Below are 23,819 nucleotides of genomic sequence, written 5' to 3'. Positions count from 1 at the left end.
CAGTGGTTCAAGATCATCCTTGGATACAGAGCAAATTTGATGTTAGCCTGAACTATGTGAGACTTTATCACACACACACACACACACACACACACACACACACACACACACACACACACACAAAACTAACAAAGAAACAATCAAACAGATAGATTCAAATTGAATGTGGTGGCTACTGCCTATAACCCCTTTGTGGAAAACAAGCACACACGAGGCATACAGATACATATGCAGGGAAAACATTCAAATGCATAAAAATAAAAACATTTTTTAAAAACCGAGTTTGATGGCACATGGCTATAATTCCAGAGCTAGGGAAGCAGAGATAGGGATGGATGCTGGACAGATACTTTGCTTCAGTTTTACTAAGAGTCCATATCTCAAAAAATAAGACAGAAAACCGGGCATGGTGGTGCACATCTTTAAACCCAGAACTGAAGAGGCAGAGGTGGTCATGGAAATGTTGTTTTTATTTTCTCTGATGCTGTGGTGATATGAGAACCACACCCAAGATTTATGAATATGTGGCTTGGGCTGAGCCAAGAGCATCTCTATTTAACTATGCCCAACCCTGAAAAGCTTCTAGCCCCACCCCCACCCCCCACATACACAGTCTAATCTTCTGCAAGCCGGAACCTTGAAGGCTTCAGCTTCCAGCCTCCATCTGCTAACATAGGCCTAGAATGTTTTCAGCCTCTGAGACTTGTTGTTGAATAAGCTCACCCTTTTCAGTTCTTTCTGAACTTTGGCTGGCGGGTTCAACTCAGCTGTTCTGGCTCAAACTCCTCTCCAAGCTGACTGATTCAAAATGGCTTCTCTTGGCTTATGACTGGATTATTTTGCTTGGAAAAACTGCCTCCAGGGCTGGAAAGATGGCTCAGAGGTTAAGAGCACTGACTGTTCTTCCAAAGGTCTTGAGCAACCACATGATGGCTCATAACCATCTATAATGAGATCTGGTGCCCTCTTCCTGCCTGCTGTCTTACATGCAGGCAGAATAGCATATAAATAAATCTTTAAAATTTTTTTGTAAAGAGAAAAACCTCCGAACTTCACAAACTGAACTGCACTGACTACATGCACTCAACTGCACCAAACTCAACCCAACTATCTCCTTGCACTGCTCTTTTTAAAAAAATTTTATTTGTTTGTTTGTTTGCTTATTATGTACACAGTGCTCTGCCTGCATGTACAGCAGCAAGCAATAAGAGGATATCAGATCACATTATAGATGACTGTGAGCCACCATGTAGTTGCTGGGAATTGAACTCAGGACGTCTGGAAGAGCAATCAGTGCTCTTAACCTCTGAGCCATCTCTCTAGACTCCATCCCTGCACTGCTCTTAATTACCCTCTCTTTCCCATCTGTTCTTGTGAGAGTTGGGTCTATCCCATCTCTGACTCAAACTTTCTCTGATTTGTCATATCCTGGTTTTGATATTAATGGTATATACTTATACTCAGGGTGTGTCTGTATTCCAGCTGAATCATACATACTTCGGATGTGATCCCTTGCCAGAATATCCATGTTGCTGATTAAAATTTGTCTACACAGGTGTGTGTCTCTATTAGTTGGAAGCCAGCCTGGTCTACATAGTGAGTTTCAGGTCAGACAGGGCTATATAGGAAGACCCTGTCTCAAAAAGATAAAATGTAAAGTAATTAAGGGGCCACTTGTCAACCCCTCTGGCCTAGACACACACACACACACACACACACACACACACACACACACACACACACACTTTCATACAATTTACAAACCTTCAAATCAGTCTTTCCCAGTGTATAATTTAAGTAATGGTTCAAGGAGATATACTTGGTTATATTACTCTCTTGCCTCAGGAAAAAAATAACTTAAACTCTTGAGAATATCTATATACCCTACCTCTCCCTCAGTAGAGTTCTGCTGTTCCTGCTGGCTTGAACCTTCCTATGGAGACCAGGCTGGCCTTGAATTCAGAGAGGTCTGTCTCCCAGGTGCTGGGAATACAGGTGTTCTCCACACGCTCAGCCCTTCATGGTTTCTTTTCTACTGACTTATGGAATTTTCTCTGCATCGATCTTTTTTCTTTTCTTTTTTTGTTTTTGTTTTTGTTTTTGTTTTGTTTCGAGACAGGGTTTCTCTGTGTAGCCTTGCCTGTCCTAGACTCGCTTTGTAGACCAGGCTGGCCTCAAACTCACAGCAATCCGCCTGCCTTTGCCTCCCAAGTGCTGGGATTAAAGGCGTGTGCCACCACGCCCGGCTTCGATCTTTTTTCTTATAAAAACTCTATGACTTCACGTTTCCCAAGTCTGGTAAATCACAACACACACACCTTTACTCATTTCCCTGTGAATTTATGTGAATTGGTATTTTGCCAGCATGTCTGTCTGTGTGAGGTTGTCAGATCTTGAAGTTACAGTTGTGAGCTGCCATGTGGGTGCTGGGAATTGAACCTAGGTCCTCTGGAAGAGCAGTCAGTGCTCTTAACCACTGAGCCATCTCTCTACCCCTCTATCCCTGCTTTTTTTTTTTTTTGGTTTTATGAGGTAGGGTTTTTCTGTGTAATTGCCCTGGTTGTCCTGGACTCACTTTGTAGACCAGGCTGGTCTCAAACTCACAGAGATCCGCCTGTCTCTGTCTCCCAAGTGCTGGGATCAAAGGCCTGAGCCACCATGGCCGGCTTCAATCCCCCCTTTTAAGATATTAAAGGCTATGCCTTTCCTTCGTTCCATTTTGGGCTCCCTGTGCATCAACCCACGTCTGTTTCACAATATACTCTCACACTACCCCATACTGGAAGCCACTTTTATGTAGCTTGAATATTACATTTAACTATATTTATTTGAACATTTTAAAACCTAGGTAGGGACTAAAGAAATGGCTCTTTAGTTCTTATAGAGGCCCCAATCCTGTCCCCAGCACCCATGTCAACCTGCTCACAACGGTTTGTGACTATTTCCGGGGGATTAGACACTCTGCTCTGGCCTCTACAGGAATCTACACTCATGTGTATACACACATACATGATTAAAAAAATAATAAAAAGCACATTTTAAGTTATAAACATAAATAAGGGGCTGGGGAATGTCTCAGAGATTATGAGCACTTGCTACTCTTGCAGAGAACTGAGTTCCAGTACCCACAAGCTCACATCTGCTGGAAATCCAGTTCTAGGGAATCTAAAAACAAAACAAAACAAAACAAAACCAAAAACCTTGGGTGAGTTTGTAAACTTTGGGACAGATGAAATCAGCACCAGTTGAGAAGCAAGGGGCTTGCTTTTTGTCCTAATTTATCCTCTTCGGTCAGTTGCCTTCCTCAAAAAGGAATTCAGCTAGACGACTTAGTCCTTAGGTGGCAATTTTCAGCCTCACTATGACCATTCTCCACTCCAGCCCTTTTATTAAACAAAAGTATCAGAATCTTGGGGTCAGAGATTTAAGTCTTTGAAACTTTACTAGTTTTTGTTTTGTTCTTGAGATGGGGCCTCACATTGAAGGCAAAGTCGAGTGCCGGGAATACAAGCCTTGAGCCATCACACACGACTAACCTCTCAAATCCCATTTAACAACAACCAAGGGGATGTGTTTATAAAACTGACGGGGCCGCACGCCTGTTATCGCAGCACTCGGGAGGCAGAGGCAGGCAGATCTCTATGAGTTCGATGCCAGCCTGGTCTACAAAGAGAGTCCAGGCCAACCAAGGCTACACAGGAAAACCCTGTCTGGAAAGAAAAAAAAAAAAACCGAAAAAAAAGACTGACGGAAGAGCAGCGGGGCGGGGATGGCGATGGCGACGGCGACAGGGGAACTGGCTATTTAAATAAACAGCTGATGGGGGGGGGGCGGAACAGCGGCTTCTGAGGCAACTTCCGGTGCTGGGTTGATTTCCGGACTCGAGAACAGGAAGAGCCAATCAGAACTCTCCGACGGGAGCCAATAAGCGAGCAGATTACAAACAGCCAATCCCAGCGGCGCTGTCACTGTTATGGTCCTGTCAGGGCGCCGGCGTCGTGGTGCTTGGGCGCTCGCCACGGGCAGGACTCCGGTGCGACCTCGTCGGGTGCAGCCGGGTGGCCAGGCTCGCGCGTCCGTCTCCGGCCTCGCCGCAGCCCGCGCCTCCAGGCTCTCAGGCCGCCCCGTAGCACGGGCGTAGGGCTCTTCTCCGAGGCCCCCGCCCAGCCGCCCCTCAGCACCGCCGCGGGCTCCGAGGCCGGCGGGATGCAGCCTCCGGGCCCGCCCCCGGCCTATGCGCCCGCCAACGGGGACTTCACCTTTGTCTCCTCGGCGGACGCGGAAGGTGAGGCCGGGCCTGGCCGGGCTCCGGGGTGGAGATGGCAGAGCGAGGGGGGACGGGACTCCGCCCCTGTGCCCGCTGGGCCTTCCCCGAGGCCTCGGGTGACAAGGGAGGGTGCGGGGCGCCGGCTCCGCGTCGAGCGTCCCCACTCGGGCTGCAGGCGGGGCCCCCGGGTGGCTCACCCACGAGTGAACCCGCCGACACGTCTAAGGTTTCTCTCCGAAACCCTCCGCTCTGCGAGGGACCAAAGAACGAGAACAAAGTGGGCTGTGTCGCTCTGCTATTAATAGAATAGCTTTTCTTATTTTGTTTTTGTTTTTGCTAAGGTTACTTGTAGCAGGTTAAGGAAAACTTCCTTCTAAGGAGTCTTGGCCTTTATTGAATTTGATTTCCTGCTCAGATCCCGGTGTCCACACAGTTTGCAGTCTTTGACCACACTATTCAGAAGACTTGATATACGAGGATTTGAAAGTTAAGGAATTGAAGTCATTGTCCCCAACATCGTCCGCAGACTTGACGTGTACTGTTTTGAGCGAGCTTTTGGGCTGAACAGATTTTTTTTTTTCCTGCTCCATGGGATTTTCCCTGCTTGGTTCAACTCCTTGTAACCTGACTCTACATCTGCTTGTGGTTTCCAGATTTTTGCTTTAATTTTATTTACTTCCCAGGGACCAGATAACTGCCCAACTTAAAAAAACAAAACAAGTTGGGTTCCCTTTAGAAAATTCAGTCTAAGAGGCTAGGGTGTGTCGGGTGATGAACCCCTGTGACCACAGGCAGATCTCTTGAGTTCTAGGCCAGCCTGGTCTACGTAAATGTCAAGTTCTAGGCCAGCCAGGGTTACATACTGAAACCTTGTCACAATAAAGACGAAATTATAGTCTAGAGATGAATGTAAATTTTCTCAGAAATCAGATTTCTATAAATATGATGTTTCTTCCTTAGAAAAATTTTCCTCTTTTGTTTTTGGTTTTAGGTTTTCCGAGACAGGGTTTCTTTATGTTATCTTGGCTGTCCTGGATTATTTTGTAGACTAGGCTGGCCTCGAACTCAGAGATCCACCTGCCTCTGCCTCTCAAGTGCTGGGATTACAGTCCTGAGCCACCATGCCTGGCCCCTCTTTTGTTTTTGTCTTTTTTTTTTTTTTTTAACGTGAGACAGGGTCTCTCTATGTCGCCCTGGTTGGCTTAGAACTCTATGTAGATGACTAGCCTCTATCTCCCTAGTGCAGGGAGTAAAGGCATATACCACCACACAGAGCTCAGCCCCTTTAAATTTTAGTTTCAGACAGTCACACTAAGTTAATTTAAGCTGGCCTTGAACTCAGCATGTAGCCCAGTATTGTCTTGAACATATGATCTTGCCTCAGCCTCCCGAGTAGCTGGGTGTCGTTACTTTATGTCAATTAGGTCTTCTGTATATCTGGTTTACATCTACAGGCCGGCAGAATTAACATTACCTGGCACATAGTTAGGTATAATCTCCCTTAACCTGGATTCAGAGCCCCAGGGTAATTCATAAACACATTAATATTGCTTTAAAGCACTAGCTTAGAATTTCATAAAAGATTAAAAGAGAAGAAAATTATTCCTAACTAGATCACAGAAAGCCAGGCAAGGGGGATGACATCTGTAATCCCTGTTCCTGGGAGGCTGAGACAGGAAGGGTAACAACAGTTCAAGACCAGCCTGAACTATAGGGAGACCTTCTCTCACACAAAACAACAAAGTCAGGAAAATTTTATGGCAGTGATATACTACCCTATCAGATATTGGACTGGCAGGAACAAGGTAAAAATTTCAGTGGGATGCCACATGTTGTAAAAAGTATGGTACAGGACCGAGGGTATAGCTTAATTGGTAACCAGCAGAAACCTCTGAGCTTAGTTTCTAGCCCTGTGCAATATAGTAGGGCGTGGTGGCTCCTCCTAGCGTTTGGGAGGTGGAAACAGCAAGGCTAGACGTTCAAGATTATCCTAGTCTGTGTGTTGACTTTGTGGCCATCTAATGCCTCCTGAGGGCTAGGATTACAAGTTCCAGTGTACTAGGCTTGTCTTTCACCTTTTCTGGGTTTTGTTTGTTTTTCTCTAATTGTAAAATGAAAAGTAGTGCAATGTCTATTATTGATAAAATTTGAAGATTATATACAATAGCATATATTCACAGAGATTGGCAAATTATGTTTCACCTTGGTTTACAGTTTTGTCTTCTCTCTTCAGATCTCAGTGGTTCTATATCAGCTCCAGACGTCAAATTAAACCTTGGTGGAGGCGGAGATTTTATCAAAGAATCTACAGCTACTACATTTCTGAGACAAAGAGGCTATGGCTGGCTTTTAGAAGTTGAAGATGAGGATCCTGAAGATAACAAGCCACTTTTGTATGTGAAAAAATATGTAATTTGTGATTTTAAGACCTAAGCTGTGGGATGTTTATGTTCTTTGACATTTTTAAAGACAGATGGGGAACATATTAGCCGTTTTGGTGAAAAACAATAGCAGGGTCTGGAGAGATGGCTCAGCAGGTAAGAGTGCTTCCTGCCCTTTCAGAGAACTTGAGTCCAGACCCACATCAGGCAACACAGCCTATTGCTCCAGCTCCTGAGGATCTGACACTGTCTTTTGACCTCAGTGGGCACCCATATACATGACATACACTTACATAAACACATACACGTAAATAAATCTTTAAAAACAATAGCAGTTGTCGTTTTTACTACTCTTTTTAAAAACTGAAGCATAGAGAGTGAGTCCAGGACAGCCAGGGCTACACAGAGAAACCTTGTTTCGGAAAACAAGCAAACAAACAAACACTGAAGCAATAATGAAAGAATGTTTTTTAGCCTATTGAATGTGGTGTCAGGAAATTTTTTGGTTTTATCTAAATTTATTTTTAAAAATTTACTCATTTGCCTGGTGGTGGTGGTGGCGGTGGCGGCAGTGCATGCCTTTTAATCTCAGCACTTGAGAGGCAGAAGCAGGTGGATCTCTGTGAGTTTGAGAGCAGCCCGATCTACAGAGCAAGTTCAAAACCCTGCTTCAAAAAACCAAATAAAAATAGTCTCCTCTTAGTCTCACCCTTCCTCCCTCTTCCCCCCTACTCCCCTCCCCTAGTCCTCAGAGACAGGGAGCATTTCCCCCCTACCAGCTGACCCCAGCCTATAAAGTCTCACCAGGATTGCCTGCATCCTCTTCCTCTGGCATGGTAATGGACCACGCCAGGAGGAAGTGATCAAAGTGCAAGCAACGGAGTCCATGGCAGGGACATCCCCTGCTCCCCTTACTAGGGGACCCCTATGGAGACTGAGCTGCCTATTGGCTACATCTGAGCAGGGGCCCTCTCCATACATGGTCCTTATTTGGTGCATCAGTCTCCACTACCCGCCCTGGGCCCAGATTTGTTGGCTCTGTTGGTCTTCTTGTGCAGCTCTTGTCCCCTCTGGTCCTTCTATTTCCGCCCCCATCCCCCACCCCACTCTTTCATAGGACTTCCTGTGCTCTGCCCAAAGTTTGGCTGTGATGCTCACTTTTGCTTCAATCCTGGTTTTTGTTTTTCTTTTTTCCCCCGAGACAGGGTTTCCTCTGTGTAGCTGTCCTTGACTCACTTTGTAGACCAAGCTGGCCTTGAACTCACAGAGATCCATCTGCCTCTGCCTCTTGAGTGCCTGGCTGGTTTTATTTTTTCAAGACAGTTTCTCGCTATACTCTTGGCTGACTTGCTCTGTAGACCAGGTTGGCCTCAAACTCAGAAAGATCCTCCTGCCTCTGCTTCCCAAGTCCTGGCATTAAAAGCATGCCCCCACCACTGCCCAGTGGATGTCAGGAATTTTTTAAATGGGACTGGAGAAGTGGCACAGTGGTTAAAAACACTTGCTGTTCTTGTAGAGGATTGGGATTCTGTTACCAGTACCCTCGTGGAGGCTCACAACTTCTTGTAATCCAGTTTTAGGGGATTTGAATCTGTCCTCTGACTTTTTTTCAAGATGGTTTCTCTGTGTAGCCTTGGCTGTCCTGGGCTCATTGTGTAGACCAGGCTGGCCTTGAACTCACAGAGATCCACCTGCCTCTGTCTCCTGAGTGCTGGGATTATAGGCATGTGCCACCACGCCCTGCTTGGTCTTCTGACTTCTGAGGACACCAGGCATTCATGTATTACACTGATATAATGTAATCTTTGTATTGGAGAAGTAAAAAGACCAGAATCTGGAGTTTAGCCAAGAACACTTGGCCCTGTCTCAGAAGGAATACTTGGAGAATGATAGAGAAGAGAACCAATACCTTCTGGATTCACTGAGAGTGCAGGCAGGCAACCCCACACAGACCTGTTCATACACTCAGGTACACATGTGTCTGTAAGTAAGTCTTTAAAGGAAAGAGCAAGATCCACTTTGTGGCACACTCCTTCAATCCCAACACACTGCAGACAGAGACAGGTCTTTTTGAGTTCCAGGCCAGCAAGGGTACTTGATGAGATTCTCACATAAACAGATATATTCTGCTTATCTGGTTTAGTCAGCTAGGTAATCAGTGTCGTCTTTTTTAAAAGCAAAGTTTTTGAGTAGTTAAGCCTGGAATTCAGGGTTAAACTTAATTACAGGGTCTGGAGAGATGGCTCACAGGTTAAGAGCACTGACTGCTCTTCCAGAGGTCCAGAATTCAATCCCCAGCAAGCACATGGTGGCTCACAACCATCTATAATGAGATCTGGTGCCCTCTGGAGTGTAGGCACACATGCAGGCAGGGTACTGTATAAATAATAAATCTTAAAAAACAAAACGAACTAATTACAGGGTCTGGAGAGATGGCTCAGTGGTTAAGAGCGCTGACTACTCTTCTAGAGGTCCTGAGTTCAATTCCCAGCAACCACATGGTGGCTCACAACTATCTATAATGTGATCTGATGCCCTCTTCTGGCCTGCAGTTGTATGTACAGGCAGAACACTATACGTAATAATAAATTTTTGTTTTTGTTGGTCATTCCCCCGCCCTCCCCTCCCCCAAGACAAGGTTTCTCTGTGTATCCTTGGCTGTCCTGGACTCGCTTTATAGACCAGGCTGGCCTCAAACTCCAGGCAATCCACCTGCCTCTGCCTCCTGAGTGCTGGGATTAAACACCCAGGTAATAAATAAATCTTAAAAAAACAACCAAAAAAAAAAAAAAAAAAAAAACAACAACAACAACCCTTAATTACAGGCCAGGCAAAGTGGTACACACCTTTACCTAGTACTTATACACAGAGGCAGGTCATGGGAGCACTTGGTATCATTCATTATTATTAACAATTTCAAAGCACCAGCAGTTAGGAGATGTTTTAGCATCTCCGAAGTTGAGATATTTTACCATGGAATCAGTCTAATATGTACTTCAAATGCATATGTTGACCTATGGTTATCATACTGTCTTTAAATTTAAAGTTCTTATAAACCTGCTTTACTATTTAAAATGACATGATTTTAAGAATCTTATTTTAAAATTATAGGGAAGAATTGGACATTGATCTAAAGGATATTTACTACAAAATCCGTTGTGTTTTGATGCCAATGCCATCGCTTGGTTTTAATAGACAAGTGGTGAGAGACAATCCTGACTTTTGGGGGCCACTGGCTGTTGTTCTTTTCTTTTCCATGATATCATTATATGGACAGTTTAGGGTAAGTATACTTCATTTTATACAAACAGATCCTTTCGTGAGATTCAAAACTTCAGTTGCTAGACAGTGATGGTGCATGCTTTTAGTCCTAGCACTCAGAAGATAGAGGCAGGCTAATCTTAACAAAAACTAAATACATTATATTTGAAAGATGTTTTGCCTTTGCCTATTTTACCCTCACTTGTTTGATCATGAAATTGTTTCACAATGAATTAATTAAGGAGTACCTTGGATTAGATCTGTTTTTTCATTTTTCTTAGGTTTTTGTTTTGTTTTAACGTGCATTGGTGTTTTGCCTCCGTGTATGTCTGAGTGAGGGTGTCAGAGCTGGAGTTACAGACAGTTGTAGGCTGTCACATGGATGCCAGGAATTAAACCCTGGTCCTCTTTCTGAAAGAGCAGTCAGTGCTTTTAACCGCTGAACCATCTCCAGCCCCCCCTTTCTTAGATTTTTATCTGTTTTACTTTATATGTAAGTTTTGCCTATATGTAAGTGTATATATGTAAGTGTGTTGGATGTTTTAGCCATTCTGTGGGTGCTAGGAATCAAACCTGAGTTTTCCAAATTTTATTAGTTTTTTTCTTGTTGTTTGTTTGTTTCCGAGACAAGGTTTCTCTGTGTGGCTCTGGCCATCCTGGAACTCACTCTGTAGACCAGGCTGTCCTGGAAGTCAGAGAAGTGCCTGCCTCTGCCTCCTGAGTGCTGGGATTAAAGGTGTGCACCACTACCACTATTGGTTAATTTTTTTATGATTCATTTTATTATTTTTAGTTATGTGTATGTATGAGGCAAAGGCAGGTGGATCTCTGAGTTCAAGGCCAGCCTGGTCTGCTGTCTCAACAAAAAGGAAGATCCTGACTCAAAAACTAAAAGAAAAACCAAAAACAGTGGGTTTGTTGTGTGCATGGAGTGCTGGTACCTGGGAAAGTCAGAAGTATTAAATTTTTAAATCTATAGGGGTTCAAGTCCTGCCTAGTGTGAGTGCTGGCAGTCAGACTTGGGTTTTCTGGAAGAGTGATGTGTGGTCTTGACAACAGCCGTCTCTGCAGCCTCTACTAGTGACTACCATGTGTGTCTGAATAGTCAGCAGGAGCACCTTAAGGGAAGAGGGGCTTACTCTGGCTCACAGTTCAAGTAGGGGGACATATGGGGAAGCTCGCCACTTCCGTTTCATTCAGCTGGAGCCCAGGGAATATACCACTCATGGTTAGGGTAGATCTTCCATTCACTCAGCCTAGAAACTTCCTCACCGATGTGCCCAAAGGTCTTTCTCCTGGGTGGTTTTGAATAGTCAAATGTTGCTATTAGGCCAGGTGTTGGTAGTACGTGACTTTCTTTAATCCCAGTACGTGGGAGGCAGAGACAGGTGGATCTCTGCGAGTTTAAGGCCAGCCTGGTCTACATAGCCAGTTCCAGGACAGCTGAAGATCCGTAATGAGACCTTGTCTCAAGAAAACAAGAAAAGCCAGGTGGTGGTGGTGCATACCTTTAATCCCAGCACTTGGGAGGCAGAGATAGCCTGGTCTATAGAGTGAGTCCAGGACAGCCAGGGTTGTTAAACAGAGAAACTCTGTCTCGAGAAACAAAACAAAAACAAAAAAGAAAGAACGAACGAAAAAACAGGTTGTTTTTGGTCATAGTGTTTAAGCCATGTGAAAGCAAACAAATACAGGCCTTGTGCCTGCTACACAAGTGCTTTATACGCTGGGCTTGGTGGTGCACGTCTTTAATCCCAGCACTCAGGAGGCAGAGGCAGGAGGATCTTTGTGAATTCGAGGCCAGCCTGGCCCCAAAGTGAGTCCAGGATAGCCAAGGCTAACACAGAGAGACCCTGTCTCAAAGGGGGAAAAAAGTTAACTTTTATCATGTATCTTGAAATGCTTTTTTTGTTGGAGATGGTTGTTTGTGGGGTTTTGTTTGTTTGTAGTTTTTGCTTTTCAAGACAGGGTTTCTTTGTGTAATAGCCCTGGCTATCCTGGACTTGTTTTGTAGACCATACTGGTCTCAAATTTGTGAGATCCACATGCCTTTGCCTCTTGATGTAGAGGGATTTAATCTGCTGCGATTAAAGGTGTGTGCCACCATACCCAGTGAAATACTGAATTTCTATAAGCAGTACTTGTTGAACTTTCGGTTTGGTTGTAAGTTTGTATTACACCTTGTATTTCACTTTGCATTTGTAAGTTTTTGGAAATGTACTTAACTAATAGAACCTCTGTCCTTAAATGGAGCTTGCTAAGCTATCTCAAGTAACTTCTGAAAGTTGAACTTCTGAAAATTTAGCAGTTTATTTGAGTTTTGTTTTGTTTTTTGAGACAGAGTTTCACTATGTGATAGCCCTGTAGATCAGGCTAGCCTCAAACTCAAAATCATCCGCCTGCCTCTGCCTCTTGAGTGCGGGAATTAAAGGTGTGCACTACCATGCCCAACTTACTTGATTTTTTTTTTTAAATTAATGATTTTTGTTTTCCTCTTTAAGGTGGTCTCATGGATTATAACTATTTGGATATTTGGTTCACTGACAATTTTCTTACTGGCTAGAGTTCTTGGTGGAGAAGTAAGTACTTAATTTTGAAAAGTATCTTCTTCAGTGTTTGGGGGTTGGTTTTTGTTGTTGTTGTTTTCTAGACATAGTCTCATTAGATAGCCTTGACTAGCTTGGAACTCAATGTGTGGAAAAGATCTGCCTGGTTATGTCTCCTAAGTGTTGAGGTAAAAAAATGGGGATAAGTATTCCTTGCTTTAAATATATATATTTAATTATATGTATGTGTGTGTGTATAATGAGCGCAGGTGCCCATAGAGTCCAGGGAGGGCATCAGATCCTGTGGAGCTGGAGCTGGGCAGATGGTGAGAACTGAATTCATGTGTGTTGCAAGAGCAGTACATGCTTGTGACTGCTAAGCCCTCTTTCCAGCTTGCTTTCTTATTTATTTATTTATTTATTTATTTATTTATTTATTTATTTAGGAGATAGTGTAACTGTGTGGCCAGGACTAGCCTAGAACTTACTGTGTAAACCAAACTGGCCTTAAACAGGTGTGACCTGCCCTAACTGACTACTAAATGATTCTTTTTGTCATTGTTGTTGGTTTTTGTTTGTTTGTTTGTTTCTTGTTTTGTTTTGTTTTTTTTGAGACAGGGTTTCTCTGTGTAGCCTTGGCTGTCCTGGACTTGCTTTGTAGACCAGGCTGGCCTCGAACTCACAGCATTCTGCCTGCCTCTGCCTCCCAAGTGCTTGGATTAAAGGCGTGCGCCACCACGCCTGACATTGTTATTTTTTGATACAGGGTCTCTCCTCATAGCCCTGGCTATCCTGGAACTCCCTATGTAGACCAGGCTGGCCTCGAACTCACAAAACTCCATTTGCCTCTGTCTTCCTCATGCTGAAATTAAAGACATGTGCCACCATGCCCAGCAATAATAAATAAATGGTTCTTCATCCCATAATTGTCTTTAAGTTATACTAGTTCCTTTCAGATGATTGATAGGGATATTAAATCTACTCAATAAACATAAGGAATGAAGAGGAGAGGAAAGATCCCTTCTCAACTTTCAAATACTATATAGCTCTTCACAAAAGTATAGAGTTGACAACAGGTCTCAAGCCAGTTCTCAGTTGCCATAGAGATTTCTTTATATTCATCAGTATTTGCCCAATTACAAAATAGGTTGGTTTTTGTCATTTTTGAGACAAGGGCTCTAATTGCTGAGGGCTTCAGCTTTTGGTCTTTTCTGTCTCTCTCTCTCTCTGTCTCTGTCTCTGTCTCTCTCTCTCTCTGTCTCTCTCTCTCTTCTGTCTCTCCTCCTCCTCCTCCTCTTCTTCTTCTTCCTCTTCCTCTCCCTCTTCCTCCTCTTCCTCTTCCTTCTCTTCCTCTTCCTCCTCCTCATCTTCTTCTTCTTCCTCTTCCTCCTCATCTTCTTCTTCCTCTTCCTCTTCCTCCTCATCTTCTTCTTCTTTCTCTTCCTCCTCCTCCTCCTCCTCCTCCTCCTCCTCCTCCTCTTCTTCTTCTTCTTCTTCTTCTTCTTCTTCTTCTTCATTTTTCCAGGCAGGGTTTCTCTGTGTAGCCCTGACTGTCCTGAACATGCTTTGTAGGCCAGGCTGGCCTGGAGCTGACAGTGATCTACCTGCCTCTGCCTCTCAAGTACTGAGATTAAAGGCGTGCACCACCGCTTTTTGTCCTCTTAAGAACTGGGATTGGAGATAGGTGCCACCACTTACAATGAACAGTTTAAAATACTTATTTAAAGCTAACAAACTGGCTACATTTTAGTGTAAGTAGTACATTTTAGCTTAAAATAACCCTATCTTTGCAAAACAGATATGTTAAAGTAGCTTTAACACATGGCTTTATGAAAGCTAGCTGCTAAGGCTGGCTTTCGTCATTCAGCGCCTTATAATATCAAGTTTTGGTTAAAGTATATGAAGAGAGTAAGGCTTCACACAGCTAAACAGCTGGAAAATGAGCTATTTCAGTAGCTTTTTTGGGTTAGTGTAGCTACTACTCCAAAATGCAACAGGCAGCAGTTTTTTTGTTTGTGGTGGTTGGCCTGGTTTGGGTTTGTTTTTTTGTTTTGTTTTGTTTTAGCTTTTTGAAACAGGGTTTCTCTGTGTAGCCCTGGCTGTCCTGGACTCACTTTGTAGACCAGCCAGGCCCTGAAGTCACAGAGGTCCACTTGCCTCTCCTGGAGTTAAAGGTGTGTGCCACCATGCCTAGAAACTTGTCATTAAAAATTATTCTGGGGACTTGAGAGTTGCCTCAGTTTTTGTTTTTTTGTTTTTATTATTGGTTTTGTTTGTTTGTTTGTTTGTTTGTTTTTCAAGACAGGGTTTCTCTGTGTGTAGCCTTGGCTGTCCTGGACTCACTTTGTAGACCAGACTAGACTTGAACTCACAGAGATCCACCTGCCTCTGCCTCCTGAATGCTGGGATTACAAGCGTGCACCACCGCGCCGGACTCCTCACTTGTTAAGAGCATGTATTCTTACAAAGGACCTGGGTTCAATACCAGCAGTCACATGTTGACTTGCCACTTGCTCAGGCACCAGGAATGCATGTGTTGCATAGACATACATGCAGGCAAAACACTCATATGCACAAAATAAATCGGTTAAAAAACAAATTGCTCTGAGTAGATATTTTTAACCCATGCAATGGTTTTGCAACATCTCACCTTTGACATTATACACCTGCAATCCTGGTATTGGGAAGGCTGTGGCAAAAGGATCAAATTTGAAGCTGACCTGGGATATGTGGTGAAATCTTGTCTCCCCTCCACATTTCCCCCGCACCCCAAATAGTAGGCATTATAGCCCAAGGCCGTAATGTCAACACTAAGATCAGAAGTTGAGTGTCATCCTTGGTTAGTGAGTTTGAAGCCATTCTTAATTATGTGAGGCCCTGTCTTAAAAGGGGAGGGAGGATGGAGAGATGACTCCTTGGTTAAGAGTACTTGCCAAGAGAGCCCAGGTAGTTGTGGCTCACAACCTTCTGAGCTCCAATTCCAAGAGGAAATACTTTTCCTAAACACAGGGAGGCAGGGGCAGGCAGATTTCTGTGAGTTTGAGGCCAGCCTGTTTTACAAGATAGCCAAGGCCACACAGAGAAAACTTCTCTGGGCGGGGGTGTCCTTGCTGGGCAGTGGTGGTGCATGTGCTTAATCTTAGCACTCAGGAGGCAGGCAGGTGGGTCTTTGTGAGTGCCAGGCCAGCCTGGTCTACAAAGTGAGTTTCAGGACAAGCCAGGGTTACGCAGAAAACCCTGTCTCAAAAAAGAAAAGAAAGGAAAAGCCAGTAATATGTGTATGTGTGTATCACATGTATGCAATGTAATGACCTTTTTTTATTTTTAAGCTTTTTTTTTTTTCAATGTAATGATCTTTACTGAAGATGGTTAGACATATAGTCCTGCTAGCCCCAAAGACTGGAAATGTGGATTTTGTTTTGTTTTTGTTTTTCAAGACAGTGTTTCTCTATGTGATAGCCCCGGCTGTCCTGGACTCACTTTGTAGATCAGGCTGGCCTTGAACTCATGGCGATCTGCCTGCCTCTGCCTCCAGAGTACTGAGATTAAAGGCGTGCGCCACCACGCCCGGCTGGAGATGTGTATTTTGAGTATCAGGACATGGAGGCATATTGAAAATACAGTGGTAAGAAGGCCTGAGATATGTAAGATGAGATGATAATTTGAAATACATTGGATGTGTGAAGCTTTATGATTTATTTAATTCTCATGCTTATGTCAGTACAACAAAGAATATAATTTTGAAAAGTGATTAAAATAAGTATCCTGATTCCTGTGATATTTATATACATTTCTAAAAATTTACAGGTTGCATATGGCCAAGTTCTTGGAGTTATAGGATATTCCTTACTTCCTCTCATTGTAATAGCCCCTATACTTTTGGTGGTTGGATCTTTTGAAATGGTGTCTACACTTATAAAAGTAAGTTGTACAGTGTGTGATGTGTTTTAATTTGCTGCTGTTTTTTATTTAGTTTTGCTTTGCTTGTTTGTGAGACAGTCTGACTCTATAGCCCAGGCTGGCCATGAAGTCCAGGCTGGCCTTGAATTCAAGCGGTGTATGCCACTATGTTTGACTCCAAAGTGTTTCTTTGGACAGAACTTGCAAGTGATTGTTAAAATTATGTTCTTTTTCTTTCTGTTTTTAATTATAGAAGTTAAAGAACAGAGCAAAGTTGAGTAGTCTTAAAAAGTCTCACTTGAAGCCAAACAGTGGTGGTTCACACCTTTAATCCCAGCATTTAGAAGGCAGAGGCAGGCGGATCTCTGAGTTTGAGGCCAGCCTGGTCTACAAAGCAAGTCTAGGACAGCCAAGGCTACACAGAGAAAAAAAAAAAAGATTCACTTGGGCTGGGTGGTGGTAGTGCATGCCATGCCTTTGATCCCAGTACTTAGGAGGCAGAGACAGGTGAATTTCTTTGAGTTCAAGGCCAGCCTGGTCTACAAAGCAAGTTTCAGGACAGTCAAGGCTACCCAGAAAAACCCTGTCTTCAAACAAACAAAAAACTCTCACTTGGTAAATAACTTTTGTATGTGTGGTTTTTTGAGGCAGGGTTTCTCTGTGTAACAGCTCCAGCTGTCCGGGAACTCTCTCTGTAGACCAGGCTGGCCTTGAACTCACAGAGATCCTCCTGCCTCTGCCTCCAATTGTTGGGATTAAAGGCGTGTGCCACCACTGCCTGGCTTGGTAGATAACTTTAAAAAATATTGTAACTGTTTTCTGTGATACCCAAATGCCGACTGATTTACTAATATGCTGCCTTATCCTTTGTTTTATTTAAAGCTGTTTGGTGTGTTTTGGGCTGCCTACAGTGCTGCTTCATTACTCGTAGGTGAAGAGTTCAAGACCAAAAAGCCTCTCCTCATTTACCCAATCTTTTTATTGTACATTTATTTTTTGTCCTTATATACTGGGGTGTGATCCAAGATGCACATGAGTCAAAAAAGGTGGTGTTACATTTGTATTAAGCTGGGGATTCTTGCTGAAGGCATTGGAGAAAACATTACTAGTAATATTTTATACATTCCAGATAGAGAGGCAGGTTTAAAGTCTTTTTAAAACAATATTTTTTGTATTTAAGTAATTGAAGTTATCTGGGATTTTTTGGTCAAAATTCTGAATTCTATTTGGTTATTCATATTCCGTGAATAAATAAAAAACATTATGTTTTTCAGATTGTGTCAATATTCACCTGAACACTTGTGCCAAAAGCACCTAGGTGTGTAATTTATCTCACTTGAAGTATAAATTTGACAACATCCTGAAAATCTAAAGTGCAATTTTTCTTTAAAGAATTTTCTCCTACACCACAGATCCTGTAGATACCTATTTATATTTATACATATATATTTATGAAATAATTCTTATTCACAAAATATATTTCTGAATAGTCTAAAAAATAAGATACTAAATCTGATGCTTAAACTTTCTTTAATTTGGCCATTAATATTTTTTGTTTAAAACTTAAAATTTTGTTTTTAAATTGTGTATAATTTTTAAATAATTGTTGCCAGTGTAGATTTGGTTTGCGTGAATGTGCTGTTAAAAAACAATTTGAATAACTAAACATTTGATTTAAAGTTTTCTGTTTATCTTTTTGACCAAAGGAGCAAGAGGTATAATGGATATGGCTTTCATTTAAATCAGTAATATATAGAAAAAACAATATTTATAGCATCAGTAAATATTTTTAAGTGGTACCTTTAAGTCATAAAAGTTACGGGAAAGAGCGCTTTGAAGTCATGTCGTCTTGAACAATGTTATATGAAGTAGAAAATAAAATGTTTTCCAGCTGTGTGCTTCATTTTACAATACCGTGTCCTATATTACTTGATACTTCAACAAGTATTAGTTTTTTCCAAAACATTTACAGTTTTGCTAAGGGAAATATTAAGAAAATTTTATCAAGTTTTTAATAAATCATGGACTCTGTTATATCCTTAGTATTACTTTGTAAAATAGATAAGTTATTTTGTCTGTGTTGGTAAAATAGCAAATCCCTGTTAGCAAATTATTGTATTATTTTTTTCTGATATTACCCAAAAAAAGTTAACTTCTATTCCTGATAAGGTATAACATCGTCCCTATATGTGTTTCTTAAGTAAAACAGATTTAGGAAAAATAGGCAAAAGCCCTAGATAGATAAAACTTAACAGAACACAGAATAATGAGAAGTAGTATAGAAATATCTTTGACTACAGAGGCAGCAATAGAAGGCAAGCATCTGTCACAAAGTTTCCTGTGGTCATCCCTTTGTAGGATGGATTATTTGGGTTTCTTATTTGTTCTTCCTGCAGTGCTGGGTCAAACCTAGTACCTTGCACAGGGGAGACAAGTGCTGTAATGGTTAACCACACCCCTCACCTATCAGACATGTCCAGCCTGCAAATCCATGAGCCACACAAAACTAAGGATAACTATGACTGCAACTCAAATCAAAAGCACAAACTTACTTAAAACATTGTAGAAATTTTTGTGCAGTTGAATGTAAACTATAGATGATAATGCTGTTTTGCAACTTGCAAAATCTTGGTATATGTGGTTGACATAGTGCTGACCCTGAAACTAAATTTCCAGGTCACGACCAGATTGTAAAATCTTATTAATTGCTGCATCAAGATACTTTAGGAATGCTGCACTCAGAAATTACTTGATTTAAAGAATAAAAAAAGCTATCACTGAGCATGGTGGTGCACACCTAATCCCAGCACTTCTGAGGTAGAGGCAGTCACATTGCTGTGAGTTCGAGGCCAGCCTGGTCTATGAAGCAAGTCAAGCCAAGGCTACACAGAAAAATCCTGTCTTGAAAAACCAAAAAACAGCTGGGCGTGGTGGAACACACCTGTAATCGAGGAGGCAGAGACAGGTGGATCTCCATGAGTTTGAGGCCAGCCTGGTCTACAAAGTGAGTCCACGACAACCAAGGCTACACAGGGAAACTCTGCTTCGAAAACCACAAAGAAAAGAAGAAAAGAAAAACCAAAAAAGAAAGTTATCAATGCATATGGTAAGTGATAAGACTTAGCAGGTAAAGAATTTGTCTATCCTTGATTTTGTTTTTGTAAGGGGTGTGTGTGTGTGTGTGTGTGTGTGTGTGTGTGTGTGTGTGTGTGTGTGTGTGTGTGACACACAAGGCTACTGAGGCTTCAAAAAGTTGGTTTCTAAGGGTCTTAAATTCCAGCCAAACACAGAGGGTCACAGATCTGTCTTGATACCAAGCTCTAGTAGAATAGAAATGGCACAAAGATCATGTTCCTGCTAGTTATGTACCATGTGCTGTAGGAGCAACATCCTCCCCCGTGTGTGTTGGGCTTCCTGTATATTCCTGTACATCATTCATGGATTCCTTTCCCAGCAACAGCTTGTGTTTAGGAGGTGAGGGGAAGTGAAACAAGATGCAAATGACATTGCTTGACATTCACAGTTACAGTTTGTATGGTAAGACATGGGCTTACCTCTGCCGACACTATGGAATTATTTCCTCTTGTTTGCTTTGCTATTTGAGGCCTACATGTGTAGGTCACATATACTCTATGTTTCCATGCAAATTTTATCTGAGATGCATGGATCCCTTGGGGACTTGTGCCCTACTGACAAATGGGTTTATGTTATCATTGGGCTGAGCTCACCACAAGCAAAAAGTAAGCATATAGTTTGTTGCCATCTTAACTGATGCCCCATCAAAATGGAATAAACTGTGTGACTTAGCCACCGTTTAGGTTAGTGATGTCATCAAAATGGAGACAGTCACATGACTTACTACCATCTGGCTAGTAATCTCATGAAGATGGTAAAGTACCTGTGACTTCATCAGTCTCGGTTAATGCCACCACATGGCATAAACCAGATGGCATCCATAAAGCTTCCTACTACCACTGAGCTCTCAGAAGCTTGCCATACTGTTTTGATTGTACCTTCCTAGATGCCTAATTGGATCATGGAGATGAGAGACTCCTATTATATTGTTTCTGAATATTTGTTACTGTATTTTTATGTCAGACTAATACCGGACTTTGATAATAGATTTAAATTTTACTATGGTTTTGTAGCCAGGCATGGTAGTGCATGCCTTTAATCCCAGCAATCCGGAGGCAGGGGATTGCTGTGATTTTGAGGCCGGCCTGTCCTACAAAGGAAGTCCAGTCAGGCCACACAGAGAAACCCTGAGTCAAAAAAACTAATTAAATAAATACAAAATTGCTAATTGTTTTGTGTGGTATGTTTACTGGTTTCTAGAGGAGACTTACAAATTAGCACATCCCTGTAATCCCAGCACTCATGAGGCAGGGACACATGGATCTCTGTGAGTTTGAGGATGGCCTGGTTAGTTCTTTTACAATTACAAGAACAAAAATGCATGCCTAGGGGCTGAAGAGATGGCTCAGTGGATAAGAGCATTGTCTGTTCTTCCAGAGGTCCTGAGTTCAATTCCCAGCAACCACATGGTGGCTCACAACAACTATCTATACCAGAACCTGATGCCCTCTTCTGACAAACAGATGCATATGCAGACAGCATATATATATATATATATATGAGATGGTGGCGCACACCTTTAAGCCCAGCACTCAGAAGGCAGAGGCAGGTGGATCTCTGTGAGTTTGAGACCAGCCTGGTCTACAAAGCAAGTCTAGGACAGTCAAGGCTACACAGAGAAACCCTGTCTCGTAAAACCAAAAAAAAACAAAACAAAACAAAGAGCAAACCCCCAATAAGTTGTTTAAAACAAAACAAACAAGCCTAGGTCTGTGTTATCTGGCTGGAATACAAACATACCTTTAACCCAGGAGACAGAGAAGCAGATGTGAGTTCAAACCTAGCCTGGTATAGAGCAAATTTCAGGCAAAGAAAAGCTTAAAGCCAGGTGTGGTGGCTCACACCTTTAATCCCAACACAGAGGCAGGTGGATCTTTGTGAGTACAGGACAGCCAAGGCTACATACACAAAGAAACTCTGTCTGGAAAAAGAAAAGAAAAGCTTAGGTCCAGGGATAGTGATGCATGCTTTTATACTCAAACAATGAAGGTAAAGTTAGTTTACAGAAGGAAGCACCCATATATGAAAGTGCTAATTGGCAGAAAAGGTGACAAATCAGAGAAGAACTAACAGAATAGGACACACCCAACTTAAGGGACAATGAAGAGAGACAGAGGGAGGAGGCAGTTTGACTGGGGCAGTAATAGGTTACAGAGAGAAAACAAGCTAGACAGAAGTGAAGACCAAATGGGTCAGAGAATGAAAAGAAGCCAGATTAGAAAAGATTGCTGGAAGCCAGGTGTGGTGGCACACACTTTTAATCCCAGCAGGCCAGGCAGGGCTGCATAGAGAAACTCTGTCTCAAAAAACCCAAAAAAAAAAAAAAAAAAAAAAAAAAAAAAAAAAAAAAAAAAAAAAAGAAAGAAAGAAAGAAAGAAAAAAAGAAAAGAAAAGATTGCTGAGTTATTTTGAGGCCAAAGAGAGCAATTCAGAGGCCGAGAGAAAAACCAGATTGAATAAGTCAGCTGGGAGAGGAGTTTGAGCCAGAACAACTGAGTTGAACTAGGCAGCTTTGAGCTCAGAAAAACAAGTAAGGGTGAGTTTATTAAGCAGTTACGACTCAGGCTGAAAACATTCTAGGCCTAGGTTAGATTGTATGGAGGCTAGAAGCTTCCAGGACTAGGCCTAGGTTAGCAGACAGAACCAATAAGCCTCCGAGACAACAATTGAGCCAGGAAAATAAAATACTTTTATAAACAATGCGTGGTGGTTCACGCCTTTAATCCCAGCACTCAGGGAGGCAGAGGCAGGCAGATCGCTGTGAGTTTGAGGCCAGCCTGGTCTACAAAGCAAGTCCAGGACAGCCAACGCTACAAAGAGAAAATCCTGTCTTGAAATAACAAAACAAAACAAAAAGTTACTTTTATAGGTAACCTCTTCTGACCTTGGTCACCACACAGTCTCATGGTGCAAATACATACATACATACATACATACATACATACATACATGCAGACAAAACACATGCACACAAATAAGTATTATTTTAACCTGCTTGGCCTCCTTGCGCTCCTCTTGCGCTCTCTCTCTCTCTCTCTCTCTCTCTCTCTCTCTCTCTCTCTCTCTCTCTCTCTCTCTCTCTTGTCTCTCTCTCTCTCTCTCTCTTCTCGTCTCCTCTCTCTCTCTCTCTCTCTCTCTCTCTCTCTCTCGTTGTTGCTTTTCGAGACAGGGTTTCTCTGTGTAGCCCTGGCTGTCCTGGACTCACTTTGTAGACCAGGCTTGCCTCAAACTCACAGCGATCCGCCTGCCTCTGCCTCCTGAGTGCTGGGATTAAAGGCGTGCGCCATCACCGCCGGGCTGTTACTGGAGACTTTTAAAAGACCAACATATGCTGCCTAAGTTTAAAAATAAAAGTACACTACAGGAAGGAATTGTGAGAAACTTTCTTCTCCTCCTCCTTCATCTTCCTCTTTCTCCTTTCTTTCTTTTCTTTTCCTTTTTTTTCTTTCCAGACAGGGTTTCTATCTGTAGCCCTGTGTATTCTCAAATTTATCTAACCCAGGCTGGCCTCAGAGCTCCACTTGCCTTTGCCTCCTGAGTGCTGGGAGTAAAGGCGTGTGCCCCACCGCCAACAGGAAAATTTTTTTTTCAAAGGTAGAAAAGCCAAGCAAAGACTAGAATTTCCCAAACCTTTGTGCTGATTACATCAGAGTGAGAAGCTGAGCTGCACCAGTGGGATGAGGTGCAGTTGGCAATGACTTTGGGGATAAAGCATAGACATAGTCCTGGCCAAGTGTGCTTTCTAGCTTGGTCTTGGTTCTGGCACATACTTTACGCAAAAAGAAACTGCCACCAGGTGTGGTGGCACTCGCCTTTAATCCCAGGCAGAGGCAGGTGGATCGCTGTGAGTTCGAGGCCAGCCTGGTATACAAAGTGAGTCCAAGATAGCCAAGGCTAACAAGAGAGACCCTGTCTCAGAAAGAAAGAAAGAAAGAAAGAAGGAAGGAAGGAAGGAAAGTGCCTTGCTGAGTCACTTTTACTTGGCTAGTGTGCTTTGTGTCATCAAGATGAATCTTGGTTTCAAACATATTTTAGGGGTTCCCCATCCCTTTGCATTTTTCTCAAGAATTATTGGCTTTAGGGGACGGAGAGATAGTTCAGCAAACATGAAGACCTGCGTTCAAATACCCAGCACCCATGTAAAAAGTCAGATGTCGCGGCACAGGGGCTGTTGCCCTAGTGCTCACAGTGCTGTGGGGGCCAAAGGCAGGAACTGCTTGGACTTGCTGACTGCCAGCCTAGCTCCAGGTTAAACAAGAGACCTTATCTCAAAGGAAGAAAGCAGAAAATGGTAGAGCAGGACCCCTGATGTCCTACACACACACAAGC

The 23,819-nt window shown here is 42.7% G+C and overlaps 1 protein-coding gene across 1 annotated transcript; it reads left to right on the top strand.

Annotated features, from left to right (window-relative positions):
• The first annotated feature begins 3,992 nt into the window (after positions 1-3,992).
• Positions 3,993-18,266, top strand: Yipf4 (Yip1 domain family member 4). Its single transcript, XM_051167955.1, has 6 exons — positions 3,993-4,285; positions 6,501-6,660; positions 9,760-9,931; positions 12,411-12,488; positions 16,263-16,376; positions 17,238-18,266. The coding sequence occupies exons 1-6, from the start codon at positions 4,207-4,209 to the stop codon at positions 17,373-17,375; spliced, it is 741 nt and encodes a 246-aa protein (XP_051023912.1). The 5' UTR covers positions 3,993-4,206; the 3' UTR covers positions 17,376-18,266.
• The last annotated feature ends 5,553 nt before the right edge of the window (positions 18,267-23,819 follow it).

The sequence above is a fragment of the Acomys russatus genome, chromosome 1 (genome assembly GCF_903995435.1).
Source record: "Acomys russatus chromosome 1, mAcoRus1.1, whole genome shotgun sequence".
Lineage (NCBI taxonomy): Eukaryota > Metazoa > Chordata > Mammalia > Rodentia > Muridae > Acomys > Acomys russatus.
The sequence above is the reverse complement of the archived record's forward strand: the minus strand, read 5'-3'. Positions and strand labels throughout refer to the sequence as shown.

Excerpts from the sequence above, each read along its gene's own strand:
- Yipf4 (XM_051167955.1), top strand. The coding sequence starts at position 4,207 with ATGCAGCCTCCGGGCCCGCCCCCGGCCTATGCGCCCGCCAACGGGGAC. Across the intron at positions 4,286-6,500 it reads CTCCTCGGCGGACGCGGAAG|ATCTCAGTGGTTCTATATCA; the intron begins GTGAGGCCGGGC and ends TTCTCTCTTCAG. Across the intron at positions 12,489-16,262 it reads CTAGAGTTCTTGGTGGAGAA|GTTGCATATGGCCAAGTTCT; the intron begins GTAAGTACTTAA and ends AAAAATTTACAG.